Below are 14,333 nucleotides of genomic sequence, written 5' to 3'. Positions count from 1 at the left end.
AACTGGCCTCAGAGGCAGCTGTCAACATTTTAGATGAGGTTCACATGCTAATCATCTAGTGTAAATACACAAGGCCGTGTGTGTGTTAGAGCAATTCACAGTCTCGCTGTAGATTTCAGATCAAATCGGCGAAGCCTTCAGGCTCTGTCTGAGCTCTTTAAAACCAAAAGCACCATTCTTGGTGATAATAGTGAAAACTCTCCATCAACTGCAAGTGATTTCACAGCTCTATCTGTCCCTCTGTCTCTTGTTTCTCTCTCTCTCTCTCTGTATCTGTATTAGTGTTAATTTGTAAAACTGCATTCTCTAGACACATTATGTCTGTAATACAGACAGTTGGGTCCAAAGGCATAAGATAACTAGTAAAAATATTTGTATTATATAAAAATACTTTTTTTATTTTTATAACAAATTTTATTGTCAGCATTTATATTTGAGTCTAAAACTGAACTGTTGAATTACATTTTTTTCTTAATATTTGGTTTGTCCCCCTTTTGATTTAATTCCAGTATACACTAAAGTTTGCATGAACCTTCTGCAAAGGAGTTCACATGTGTCCTGTCACAAATTTCTTTATTTGTAATGGTCCATAATCTTATGTATTTCTTAATGTAATTTTAGGGCATAATCTTTCATTGTTTTATATATTTCAAAATTTTGAAACCTTGATTATTTCCAAGTTTAAATTAGATTTTGAATTGCATATTTTCAGTGTGGTCTGACTTTTGATTCCCACTGTGTTTCTAAAGTGAAAGAAACAAAACAAATGTAAGCTGAGGCTTGATTTTAACCAGTAGGAATTGATTGGATTGTGACATTACATACAGATGGTTATAGTCTATTCTACTCTTTTATTTCACATATAATGTATATATAGATATTTTGCTTTGTATATCAATATTCCATTCTCTGTGTGACAAGGCCTATGTGGTCTAATACGGTGTATACCACCTCTCTTTTTGTTTTAATGCATGGATTCTTCTCTTTCTGCATCTCTAGGTCTGTGTTTAAAGGTTCAGCAGTATGTGTTTATTCCATGGCTGATGTCCGCATGGTCTTCAATGGTCCTTTCGCTCATAAGGAAGGGCCAAACTACCAGTGGGTTGCCTACCAGGGTAAAATTCCTTATCCCCGACCAGGAACAGTGAGTGTCATTAGTAAAATGTAATACATTATATAAAGACGATGTTAGGCAATCTTAGATGCTGAAATAAAATAAAATATAAACTCAATTTTATCCCTGTGATTTCAGTGTCCAGGAGGGACGTTCACCCCCAACATGAAGTCTACTAAAGATTATCCTGATGAGGTTATCAACTTCATGCGCAATCATCCGACCATGTTCAATGCCGTTTATCCAGTCCACAAGCGCCCCCTGGTGGTCCGCACTAATGTGGATTATGAGTTCACCACCATCACGGTGGACCAAGTGGCTGCAGCTGATGGCAACTATGAAGTCCTTTTCTTGGGAACAGGTGAACTTGCTACACATCTCCACATAGACATAGTCTTGTTATGTTAGGTTTTATTTTTATTTTCTACAAAAACATTATGCATACTCTGGTGTCTAAAAGTCTGGGACCACATTGAACTTTGGGATTCAAAATCTGATTTTAATTTATAAATAAACATGTAAAATGTATAACAATTTACTACTGAAAATTTGTAACACTTTTAATATTAGTGCTTTTGTACACAACAAAGCAGCTCTATATCTATAAATATAGTTTAGTACATTCATTGTCTTTTTCTGTTTTCAACTTCATTCTTTGTAATGTTATATGTTCTAAATATTTCTGACTCCTTAATTCTGGTCATTTACAGATAGAGGGACAATTCAGAAAGTGATTGTCCTGCCTAGAGATGATCTACAGACTGAAGAGCTGGTTCTGGAAGAGGTTGAGGTCTTCAGAGTAAGATAGTCTCTTTTATGTTTCCATTACACTTTGTGTCAACTTTGTGTCTGTTTTTTTTTTCTTATATATATTTTTGTATTAAAATGTATATTTTATTTTATTATATTTCATAAAATTGTTCATTTCTATTAAATCATATTATATTATATTTTTGTATTTATTTTTTCAATAAAAAAACAACTAATATTATTTTCATATTACAGGTCCCAACTCCAATCACTACTATGAAAATTTCTCCAAAACGGGTAAGTTGCACATCATTTACTGTATGATTCAGAACCTTAAAAACAAATTTTGAAATATTAATAGCGATAATACTAAATACAGTTTTAAAGCAGGAATTATTTACATTTTTTTTAAGCAGACAGTTTTATGCAATATTGTCATCGTGGGATTTTCTGAATCCCAAGTGTATGATGTATTTTGAATGAAACCCTTGTTTCCCTGTCTCCCTGTGTAGCAACAGCTGTATGTGAGTTCAGGGGTCGGCGTCACTCATCTGGCGCTGCACAGGTGTGATGTGTACGGAGAGGCCTGTGCTGACTGCTGCTTGGCCAGAGACCCTTACTGCGCCTGGGATGGAAAGTCCTGCTCTCGCTACTCAGCAAACCAAAAAAGGTTAGAGCTGCATTTGTGTAAATGTCTTCATTTTGATCGTTATACTTAGAATGTAACTTACAAGACTTGTTTTCCTCCTCTGAAACTTGTAGGCGGAGTCGGAGGCAAGATGTGAAGTATGGCAACCCTATAAGACAATGCAGGGGCTATAATTCCAATGGTAAGGAACCTAAAAATACACTTAAGATGTTTTAGTCTTAAAATTAGATGGAAAACATATTTTGGAATTTGGTTCTTGTTTTAAAGAGTATTTTGTTTTAATTCCTGGCAGCCAATAAGAACACGTTGGAGACAGTGCAGTATGGAGTAGAGGGAAGCACAGCGTTCCTGGAGTGCCAGGCCAGATCTCCTCATGTGTCAATCAAGTGGCATTTCCAGAAGGAGAACAGTGACAGGAGGAGAGAGGTATGTGTGACACAATGTTATGCCATAATTGATGTAATGATAAAGCAATATCCTGAATGTTGTCAATTGTATTAATGCATTAATTACAATAGATATTATTTGTTTAATATAATCCTTTACACTACTGGTCAAATATTTGGAAAAAATAGGATTTTGAATGTTTTTGAAAGACATCTCTTGTGCTTACCAAGGCTGCATTTATTATCTGGAAAAAAAAAAAGAAATACGGTGAAATATTATTACAGTTTAAAATGGCATTTTTCTATTTTGATATATTTTGAAGTGTAATTTATTCCTGTGATACAAAGCTGAATTTTCAGCAGCCGTCATGATGATCCTTCAGAAATCATTCTGATGTGCTGATTTTCTGCTCAAGAAGAATTTCTTAGTGATAATGCTGAAAACAGTGCTGCTTATTGTTTTTGTGGAAACAGTAAAACATTCTACAGGATTCTTTCATAAATAGAACATTTTTTTTTTAGAGTTGAATAGTATTTTTAAAATAGAAATATTCTGTAACACTATAGATGTCTTTCTCACTAATGATCAAATCTTATTATCAATTAATAATCAATTAATTGATCGTTATAAGAAATATTTTCAAATAAGCATATTAGAAAGATTAATGAAGGATGATGTGACACTGAAGACTGGAATAATGGCTGCTAAAAATATAGCTTAGTATATTAAAAAAAATATAGCTTCAATATATATATACATATAAAAGCAGAATTTAATTGTTTGAAATTTGATAATTGAAAAATAAAACAATTAATGATGACCAGTTACATGAAAATCCCTTTTCCCATCAATGTACATTTGAACCTTTTTTCAAACCTGATGTATTTCAGATTCGTTCTGATGGACGCGTCGTTCGTACGGAGCAGGGTCTCCTCCTGCGCTCTCTCCAGCTCACTGATGGAGGGGTTTACCAGTGCACCTCCACCGAGAAGAACTTCAAGCACACGCTGGTCAAACTTCAGCTGGTGGTCCTTTCCGCTCGCACCGTCAACACCATCCAGACCGAATCCATCGCTCCCGCCACGCCACCTCTCCAGTCCAGCACCTGGACGCCCAGTGCAGAGCAGTACAAAGACCTGCTGACCATCCTCAGCCAACCAGAGATGGGTCTCATCAACCAGTACTGCCAGGACTACTGGCAGATGGGGGACGACCCCGCAGCTCACGCGCACAAGAAGAAGGACCTCAAGGAAGTACAGAAGGACCTCCGGAAGCCACGGAACAGGAGACACCACCAGGAGCAAAGCAGCATGGCTGAGACATGAGACGGAAAAACATCTCACTCCATCCAAATGAACGAGACTCGAGGTTGACCTCAAGGTCTTTGACTACCATTACACACAAGCGTATACTCGCAACCATTATGACCGAGGAGAAAATAAACAGTACCTTTTTGAAAATTCATAGTATTTATTGTAGGCTGTACATAGTTAGATTCTGTGGATATCTTTGTATGGAAATAGAGCAAAAAAAAAAAAAAAAGAAGAAGAGACGAAAATGTTTTGTGTATAGATCTGTGCAAATATTTTGTTATCATTGTTACCTTTCTTCCAATATATTTATTACAATGGTATTCGCATAATAACATGCCATGTGACTGTTATCATAAAACTTTATGTACATACCACTAACTGGATAATTGGAATCTCTTGATGGACAGTTTGACTGCACTTGATGTTTTGATACCAGAAGAAAGCCGTTGTACATTTAGCAGACTTTTTTAAGCCAAGCACGTGTTCGCATTCTGCAGATGTACGGATAAAGAATTTCTACATATATTTGGTGCATCTGAGTATTCCGTGACCTCTCAAAAGAGTTCGAAAAACACTTTATCATCATCAGAAACTCATCTTTTAATCTTCTTGATCTTCCATATGTTGCTATGCTAATGTGTGTTAAATATAAAGTCGTTTCTGCGTGTTATATGTTTGGTTTATTATTGATTACAGCCTCCTGTACAGTATGTACATCACTTTATTTTTGTTCTTTTCATTTCTATAAATATGTACTATTGCACGCGAAAATTTCAAAGAGCTGTGGGTTCAAAACCCATCCATCTCTTTGCAAAGCAGAATTGTTTTTAAATATGTACCTCTCCAGACATTTTTAATAATAAGTGTCCATGCAAGCACCTCTAAACATATGATAGGTGATTTGGAAGCATTAATCATTTGGAACTAAACTTCAGGGGGCTTGTTTGAGTTTGCATGAATTGTATTTGTACTGTACAGATATGTAGTCAAATTCTGTATATTGCTGTGATGCTGTATGGTCTTTGACATAACGAATCGAGAGAGAGAGAGAGAGCGAGAGAGAGACTGTTTCCTAAAGACAGGACTTTGCTGAACTAGTGATGAAATCAAGCACAATTACCTGATGTTGTGTTTTCTCAACACGCATAGCAAACGGGCTGTGTGAAATGGTTGTTGTAAATGTATATTGTTTTCTTTCTTTCATTTGTAGGACGTTATTCATCACTGTGGTTTGTCCCCTTGTTTTGTCTTTAGGATGTTCTAATGTGAAAAAGATCCTGAATTAGATCTTATGAACAGTTAATATTATAGTAATGTATTTTTTATTTGTTTTGGGGTTTTTTTCATCGTTGTTGTTGACTAATTAAAGTTATATATATTTTATAACAAATACAGGTTGGCCTTTTTGCATAAAAGTTACTGGGTGAACCTATACTTACTTCCGTTCTCTTGCAGTCTCAGTTTAAAGATTGAAAGAGACACTTGAAAGAGGTTATGGTGAATATTGTTCACTTTACACCAAAAGTATACCAAGGAAGTTGGTCTTCAAATGTTGATTTTCCTTTTTAATTAACTGAGAAAATAGTACATTGTTTGGAAACGTTACATTAGGGTCATTTACAAGATTGAGTGTGATTTGTAATTTCTTTAATACTGATTATAAGATTTTATGCTGCATTATTTCACCTCTGCCATTCATTTCACCACATTTCACCATTTCACATGTCATGACACCACAACACATTATTTCTAATTAATGTTTGTGTACCTTCTGCCAAGAAAAAATTCTGATCACTAAATAGAATTAAAAAAAAAACGTTAAAATCTCAGCTTTATTTAAAATTTATTCTTGCATTACAAACTAAACTGAGATAAATCTATCGATCCTGACTGATTATTGTGTAATTATACCTACATTGTCATGATGACAAAGATGTTGCAGAAGTAGCACCGGTTCCTAAGAATAGCCTATTAATACTCAGAGTGAATTTGCCTAGATAAATGCAAATACATATTTAATGCAGCAAAAAAAAGTTCCAAAAGTGGGGATTTCACAGCGATGCCAAAGAACCATTTTTGGTTCCCCAAAGAAATGTTCAGTGAAGAGTTCTTAAACCATTTTTCTTTTCTATGAAGAACAACTACAGAACATTTTTCCACCTTAAAGAACCATTTGTAGGCACTGTAACCATTTCTTGGCACTGATGCCAAGAAAGAAACTTTGTTATTGCATGTGGCATTAGAAAAGCTTTATTAATACTAGTTTTTATGATGATTTATTATTAAACATGCATTAAAACAATATGGAACAAACTCTCAAAATATTGAAATTAATCGCTACTGAGAAACAGTACAATGAAGAATGTCTCTCTCACATGCGATGCCGGTGGATTAATATGTATCAGTCTTCAGATTGGGGTCAATGAGCTCTGTCCCGTAAAAGACTAAAGCTCTTTAAACGCTGTGCTGCACATTGTGTCCACAACATGGAAAATGTCAACTGATCCTGATGACTACAGTGGGAAAGTGAGATTAGAATTACTCATAGAGATTTCAATATTCAACATCAAAAGCACCTTCACATTCAGTCCAAGTTCTATTGAACTCCTAAACTGTAGGCCATAGAGATGTAATTTTCTTTCATGAGGTCAAGCACATTTTACACAAAATGTAGATACAGAAAAATGTATCAAGCTCAAATCAACATCCAATCATTTACGAGACCGGTTTACTTTTAGCTTCTACCTTAAATATCATATCAACAAACAAGTAACTTTTGTAACGTCACATTATTCCACTTACACAGCCGCCATGGCACTTGTAATATGTTTGTGTAGACGATGGCCAGATTATCAGCTTTTGCTGAGCACAGCACCTTCTCCTCCAATCTGAGGTTCGATGACCTCTCAACGCTTTCAATGCCTTCTGTCCTTGTTCTTCATTGGCCCCACCAACCCAGGTTATTAGAGACATCTCCAAAAACACTCTACGACTCCAACCAGTTCATCAGGTCACCAAGATCCAGTCGAGGTGTGAGCTGTGAGCACCTGGACGCCTCTGGGCAAGCGAGTGGTCATCCAAAAGGACTTCTTTTCCCTAATCAAAAGTCAGTATGGGGGCCGGGGCGAGCGCCGAGGAGAAACACTCCAGAGAGCTAGAGAAGAAACTGAAAGAGGACGCCGACAAAGATGCCAGGACCGTCAAACTTCTGCTGCTAGGTAACAACACACAAGCCGACTCAAACGATCGCTCAGGTCCAAACATGAAGAATAGCTTGTTTGCTAGATTTGGACATGAAATATTTTAAGCTCAAATTGCGAGATGAAAATTGATGAAATTCAAACCAAAGTGCAGTAAAACTGGAGACTCAAATGTGATATCCCTTAGCAAAAAGTAGTATACTTCAAGTTTATTTTATTAAGTATACTTAAGTAAAGTTCAAGTATATTTTTTAAGTATACTTTATGTAGCAAGTATACAATTATCAGTGTTCTAGTAGTATCCTTGTAAGTGTACTGTTTTAATAATCCTTGGGACTAAATTGGCCCACTTTCTAGTATATAAAAGTATACTTTGAGTATTCAGCTTTGCATCACAGGAATAAATTACACTTCAAAACTTTGAGTACACAACTAGTTTACCACTGTGTTTGTAGTTTGTACAGCAATTATACTAAAAGTGAACTTAGACTGACAGTTTACTAATTAAATACTTTATACACTTCGAAGTATAGTTTCAGTAAACTACTAGATTAGTAGTTTTATACTGCAAGTATACTCATAAGTTTTCTTTAAGTTAAATTTACATCATTCTTTAAGTATAATACTATGTCCCTATTTAGGTTTGAATTTGTATACATTTTGTTATATGAATATCTGAACACAAAACATCCAAAGAAAGATAAGGGTATCTGCTTGTAAACCAAACCATTTTCTTCTAGCTTCTTGCGTTCTTTTTTAAACACTTTAATGTGGATAAGATTCATAAAAAAATAAAGAAAGAAATAACATTTTGAACAAAAAGCTGAAAAAAGACTATTTTGGAAATTCTGTACAGAAGATTTGTATTAGCGCCCTCTACCGTATAACAATGAAAACATGGATTCTAGGAGCACAAGTATAGTTGAAATATATTTATAGAGTCAAGGATACTTAAATGTAATTTTAAGTATATTTCTGAGAAGTACATAAAGCCCATTTCTGAGAAGTACATAAAAACTACATAATACACTATTTTTAGTTTAAAAGAAGTACACTAATAGCACACTTGAATAAACTTCTTTTTTGTAAGGGATATCTAAATCTTAGTACAAAAGACACTTAATATACACATGCCTAAAAAACAACTTGCATTCCAGAATCAAGAAATATTAAAAGTATGCATTTATATTCAACAAAAGCCGTATATCTGTTTATCATAACTGCAGGTGTCTTTGTCCGTGAAGTGATGTGGGTCAGGGTCATGGTGTGTCGAGCTTGGACAAGGCTTAGGACAAAAATAATAAGCCTCAAGCCTCTTAATGTAATCCTCCAAATGATAAACACAGAAGTGAAGGAGGTATTCATTGATTCACATATGCATGCCAAAATAAATAAATTCAAAATACAATTAATTAATAATTAAATCTTTTATTTTTCTATCTTATCTTAGTGGGTTTACCCCTCATAACACTGGTACAATGTAGATCTATGGTTTTCAAATGGCCATTATAAAAATAATACAGCAACCAAGGCTTACCACACTTTTGTCAAATCAGTCGACTAATAATCAATATCAGAAATGTTATTATACTCCATGAAATCCGTTCAAAATACTGATAAGTTTGTCTCATGATTGTCTAACTTTGGTCTCATGATTAAGATTTTCTAAAACAACTTAAAGTCTATTATTACAATCTTTTACCATCTAGTTTTATCTCAGCAAATACATTATAATACAAGTGACATCATGAAAAAATTATTACGCACTGCAACAAATGACTTGCTGCTATACTGTACATAAACAATTGGTGTAAGATTTCTTTCTTTTTAAATACATTTTAAGACAAAGTCTAGTGTTGAACATGTCTATTTCAATAAATAAACACTGTTCTGTTATTTCAGTTAATTAAAGAATCCTGAAAAAATATATCAGTTTCCACAAAAATATTAGACAGGACAACTGTTTTTAACATTGATAATAAAAAGAAATCACATGAATTATATAATAAAACAAAAACAGAATAGGTATTTTAAATGGTAATAATTTCACAATATTACTGTTTTTAATGTATATTTGATAATAATAAATACAGCCTTGGTAAGCATAAGAGACTTTTTTCAAAAACATTAAAAATCTTACTAACTACTAACTTTTGAACAGCATGGGAATATGTAATAACTGCAATATTAAACTGATTACTCTCTTCAGGTGCTGGTGAGTCGGGGAAAAGCACTATTGTCAAACAGATGAAGTAAGTGCTGAGAAAAAAAAAGTATGATAATACCATAAATCGGCTTATATGTGAGACTATACTACTTATTCATTCTTATTCAGAGCACTTTTATATGAATAGTTTGGTCAATGAAATGTTATTTGACCAAATTTATAATGTTTTATGACAGAATTATTCACCAAGATGGTTACTCCCTTGAAGAGAGCTTGGAGTTCATTGTCATCATCTACAGCAACACCATGCAGTCCATGCTGGCTATTGTGAAAGCCATGACCACGCTCAACATTTCCTATGGAGATGCTGCTGCACAGGTGCTCTGCCCAAACATTCAAGCATCCGTTGGTGATTTACAGAAATGAACAGGTTAAATTATGGAAAATAACTGTAGAGATACCATGGCACAATGAGTACAGTATATCAGATGGTAATACGTATGTACATGATCAAAACAACATGGTACCTTGCAAAATATAAGATCACACTTTATATTAAGTGAGTTTAAATATTTGTACATGTACAAAAACATTAATTGTTTGGTATATAACTGAATACAGATATGTTTTAAATACATGTACAACAGAAATGGTTTTTGAATGGTTTTGAATGAATTATAATTCATATATATATATATATATATATATATATATATATATATATATATATATATATATATATATATATATATATATATATATATATATATATATATATATATATATATATATATATATATATTTTTTAAAGCTCCTCCGATAATAAAAATAAAAATAATAATAATAAAAGATCTCCTTTGAAATAGTTTTCACTCAAAGTAACTAAAAGTGAAAGTTTTAAGTAAAACAAAACAAAATTTAAAAATAGATTAATAGGGGAGATCATGAATGTTAAAAGAGACTATTAAATCATGATGACCTTTACTTGTCCCTCTTACTCTAGCACTCTCTCTTCTAATGATTATTATTTTTTTAAATATTTTTTTTTCTTTTTTAATTAATAAAAGTAACCCTAGCTTCTCTATTCTTTTTGTATTCTATCTATTTGTTTTCTTTTATTTATTATATAATTATGCTCGTAAGGAAGTCGTGGCCTAATGGTTAGAGAGTCGGACTCATAATCCAAAGGTTGCGAGTTCGAGTCTTGGGCTGGCAGGGATTGTTTGTGGGAGGAGTGAATGTACAATGCTCTCTCCCACCTTCAATACCACGAGTGAGGTGTCCTTGAGCAAGTCACCGAACCCCGAACTGAACTGCTCCCCAGGTGCTGCAGCAAAAAATGGCTTCCCACTACTTTTTGTAGTTCATGGTTTGTGTGTGCACTAGGATGGGATAAATGCAGAGCACTAATTCCCAGTATGGGTCACCATACTTGGCCACACGTCACTTTCACTTTCTTTTTTTATTCTTTCTGTTTTGTTTTTATTATATAATAAAATAATAAAAAAACTTGCTATGTGTATTTCATTAAGCTAACTGAGACTTGTCCTAGCACTTGGATATTGCTATTTTATTGCTTTTGATTGCTTCCATTGTCCTCATTTGTAAGTTGCTTCGGATAAAAGCGCCTGCTAAATGACTAAATGTAATGAAGATTTTACAGTATTTAAAGTCACCGTTCATCACTTTAGACAAGTTTGTATATTAGCTAATACTTAAACACCTTTAGTTACAACGGCCCAAATACATAATAGCTGATAAATATGTAAAAAGAAATTCCACATTCTTTAACTTAAAAAAGTTGAATCTTGAAGTTATCAAGATCATTTCGAAGAATTAAAGTAACGTAAAAACATGTATTGCCATGACTAATTCAACAAATCATTTATGACATCATTCACCTGTTTGCTGAAGGATGATGCAAGGAAGCTGATGCACTTAGCAGACACCATCGAGGAAGGCACCATGCCAAAGGAGCTGTCTGACATCATCCTGAGGTTGTGGAAGGACTCGGGCATCCAGGTGTGCTTTGACAGAGCCTCCGAATACCAGCTCAACGACTCTGCGGGATAGTATGGCCTCATAATTAGCCTATATAAAAATAGTTTTTTAATGTCCATAATGAAATTAGTAATCAAATTTCCTTGAAAAACACTGCATTGATTCTTACTCTATCTCCAAGCTATCTGAATGACCTGGAGAGGTTGGTCAAGCCTGGCTATGTCCCTACTGAACAGGACGTCCTGCGATCAAGAGTGAAGACCACCGGTATCATCGAGACCCAGTTCTCCTTCAAGGACCTCAACTTCAGGTACACCTTCAGCCTCCTCAATGATAGCTATGGCATGAAGTAAACCAACCAATTACCATCAGTATCATCTCAAAATTCCAAGCAAGTTTAACAATCAGAGTAATTGAATAAAATACATTTGAATAGACACCAATGTCAACAATCTGATTTTCATGGTCTGCAGGATGTTTGATGTGGGCGGTCAGCGCTCGGAGAGGAAGAAGTGGATCCACTGCTTCGAAGGTGTGACCTGTATCATCTTCATTGCTGCTCTGAGCGCATACGACATGGTGCTGGTGGAGGATGATGAAGTGGTAGGTTGCCATTGTGGTCCATCAATGAGACTTCAACCAGACGTTTTGCATAAACTATTACTCATACACAAACCCTGTTTTTCTATGTCGTTCCAACCCAAGAACCGAATGCATGAGAGTCTCCACCTGTTCAACAGTATCTGTAACCACCGTTACTTCGCCGCCACATCCATTGTACTCTTCCTCAACAAGAAGGACGTCTTTTTGGAGAAGATCAAGAAAGCTCATCTGAGCATGTGCTTCCCGGATTATGATGGTGAGACAGCATTTTGTCTGCAAACAAAAATATAAACTTAATTCTTTTAATTCTATTATTTAAATGGATAATATTAACACATTTTAAGTAGGGGTTCATCATGGAACATCACTCATAATTAGGCTTCCGTTTCTGATATGCAAAACCATGCTTAAACTACAATACCATACATTTCTCAGGTCCCAACACCTTTGAGGATGCTGGTAACTACATCAAGATGCAGTTCTTAGATCTGAATTTGCGACGAGACATCAAAGAAATCTACTCCCACTTGACCTGTGCCACAGACACAGAGAACGTCAAGTTTGTGTTCGATGCCGTAACAGACATTATCATCAAAGAAAATCTCAAAGACTGCGGTCTCTTCTAAACAAGCCATCTGTGGGTAGAGGTGATTATAATATCAAATCAGAAATATTCAGTAATAATATAAAGCGTTGTTGTAGAATATTAAATATGACTATAATTTCCATATGTGCATAATTAAAAAGTCTTTCTTCTTTTACAGAGCAGCTTAATCAATAAATCCCAATACTGACCCACTGCCCCTTGTAGCCTTTGTTCCTCCCTGGGTAATGAGGAATTCTCCAGTGCACACACACATACATGCAAGGGAACTGAATCGATCAAAACTTAAAGAAGTTGTTATATCATTGTTGTTGGGATCTACGTCTGATTAAACAAACTGCACATAATTAATCATCAGAGTCTGATACATATTCATAGCAGCAAGTCATATATAACAACCCATATTTGAAGGGTGTTTGGCACTATTAGTTTTGGCAGTGATCTATCCTGTAGATTTGCGCTACACTTCACGCAGCTGTACACCAAATAACTATCCTACTGAAACACCTGCATATATGCACTTCAGCATCTTGTAGCAAGAGTAATTTATGAAGTATTACAGTTATACGTTACAGCAGTTAGTGTGTCAAGTTCATACTATAAAGCTTTGACTTTACTGGGAAACGAAGTTCTGTGTTATTTACAGAGGAGTTGTTATGTCTCATGATCAGAATTTCTATGTAAGATGGATGACTTTGCTGAAAGTATAGCATGTGATAGGTTGTTAAGTCAGGAGCAGCTAGCTGAGAGACAGAGAACACAAATTTTGAGTGAATTGTTTAAATGAAGAAATCTAATATTGATTAAAAGGTCACAATTGACTGCAAAACCATTTACAATCATGGAAATGTAAATTGAACAAATAAAGCTTCTGTAGAACTTGATGTGTTTTCCTTTAAATGTCTTGAAAAGATGCAAACCAATGAACAACTTAAACCACACTGGGATTGTAGAGTGTTTAATATATACGTACTTACATATTATACAAAAAGTGTATTTCTTAAGAATGATTTTTATTTTAATTAATCATTTTACGAATATAGATTTTTATCAACATACATTATAAAACCTGCTAAATTGAAGCCTCTTAAGACCAGCAACAACACCAGGTTTATTAATTTTGAGGTTTAAAGGGATACTCCACCCCAAAATGAAAATTTTGTCATCAATCACTTACCATGTTGCTCCAAACCCATAAAAGCTTTGTTCGTCTTCCGAACACAATTTGAGATATTTCGATGAAAACCCGGATGCTTGTGAATGTCCCATAGACTGGCAAGTAAATAACAGTGTCAAGGTCCAGAAAAATATGAAAAGCATCGTCAGAATAGTCCATCTGCCATCAGTGGCTCAACCGTTTTGAAGCGACGGGAATACTTTTTGTACATATAGAAAAACAAAATAACGACTTTATTCAACAATTCGTCTCCTCTGTCTCTCTGCATCACCATGGCACTATTTTGGAAAATATGAGCTGAACGCAAGCAGCTTACGTTCCCTTTCATAGGTCACTTCGATGCTGCGGTGACGTCACCACGTATGGGA

General features: G+C 34.7%; 2 protein-coding genes across 3 annotated transcripts in view; both read left to right on the top strand.

Moving 5' to 3' along the window:
* Positions 1–5,603, top strand: part of sema3fa (sema domain, immunoglobulin domain (Ig), short basic domain, secreted, (semaphorin) 3Fa) — a 42,877-nt gene extending 37,274 nt beyond the window's left edge. For both annotated transcript variants that reach the window (XM_059570664.1, XM_059570663.1), the window contains 8 exons: positions 1,000–1,144; positions 1,253–1,475; positions 1,825–1,913; positions 2,120–2,161; positions 2,377–2,534; positions 2,627–2,694; positions 2,806–2,939; positions 3,791–5,603. In XM_059570664.1, coding sequence (XP_059426647.1) covers positions 1,000–1,144; positions 1,253–1,475; positions 1,825–1,913; positions 2,120–2,161; positions 2,377–2,534; positions 2,627–2,694; positions 2,806–2,939; positions 3,791–4,225 — 1,294 coding nt within the window. In that variant the 3' untranslated portion in view covers positions 4,226–5,603. The remainder of the gene's footprint in view (positions 1–999; positions 1,145–1,252; positions 1,476–1,824; positions 1,914–2,119; positions 2,162–2,376; positions 2,535–2,626; positions 2,695–2,805; positions 2,940–3,790) is intronic.
* A 1,567-nt stretch (positions 5,604–7,170) lies between these two features.
* On the top strand, positions 7,171–13,672 carry LOC132160919 (guanine nucleotide-binding protein G(t) subunit alpha-1-like). Its single transcript, XM_059570665.1, has 9 exons — positions 7,171–7,431; positions 9,623–9,665; positions 9,817–9,958; positions 11,495–11,652; positions 11,763–11,891; positions 12,055–12,184; positions 12,287–12,440; positions 12,620–12,831; positions 12,949–13,672. The coding sequence occupies exons 1-8, from the start codon at positions 7,326–7,328 to the stop codon at positions 12,808–12,810; spliced, it is 1,053 nt and encodes a 350-aa protein (XP_059426648.1). The 5' UTR covers positions 7,171–7,325; the 3' UTR covers positions 12,811–12,831; positions 12,949–13,672.
* The last annotated feature ends 661 nt before the right edge of the window (positions 13,673–14,333 follow it).

Source organism: Carassius carassius, chromosome 17 (genome assembly GCF_963082965.1).
Source record: "Carassius carassius chromosome 17, fCarCar2.1, whole genome shotgun sequence".
NCBI lineage: Eukaryota > Metazoa > Chordata > Actinopteri > Cypriniformes > Cyprinidae > Carassius > Carassius carassius.
The sequence above is the reverse complement of the archived record's forward strand: the minus strand, read 5'-3'. Positions and strand labels throughout refer to the sequence as shown.

Coding starts and splice junctions, on each gene's coding strand:
- LOC132160919 (XM_059570665.1), top strand. CDS start 7,326: ATGGGGGCCGGGGCGAGCGCCGAGGAGAAACACTCCAGAGAGCTAGAG. Junction 7,432..9,622: donor CGTCAAACTTCTGCTGCTAG/GTAACAACACAC, acceptor TACTCTCTTCAG/GTGCTGGTGAGTCGGGGAAA. Junction 11,892..12,054: donor TTCAAGGACCTCAACTTCAG/GTACACCTTCAG, acceptor CATGGTCTGCAG/GATGTTTGATGTGGGCGGTC.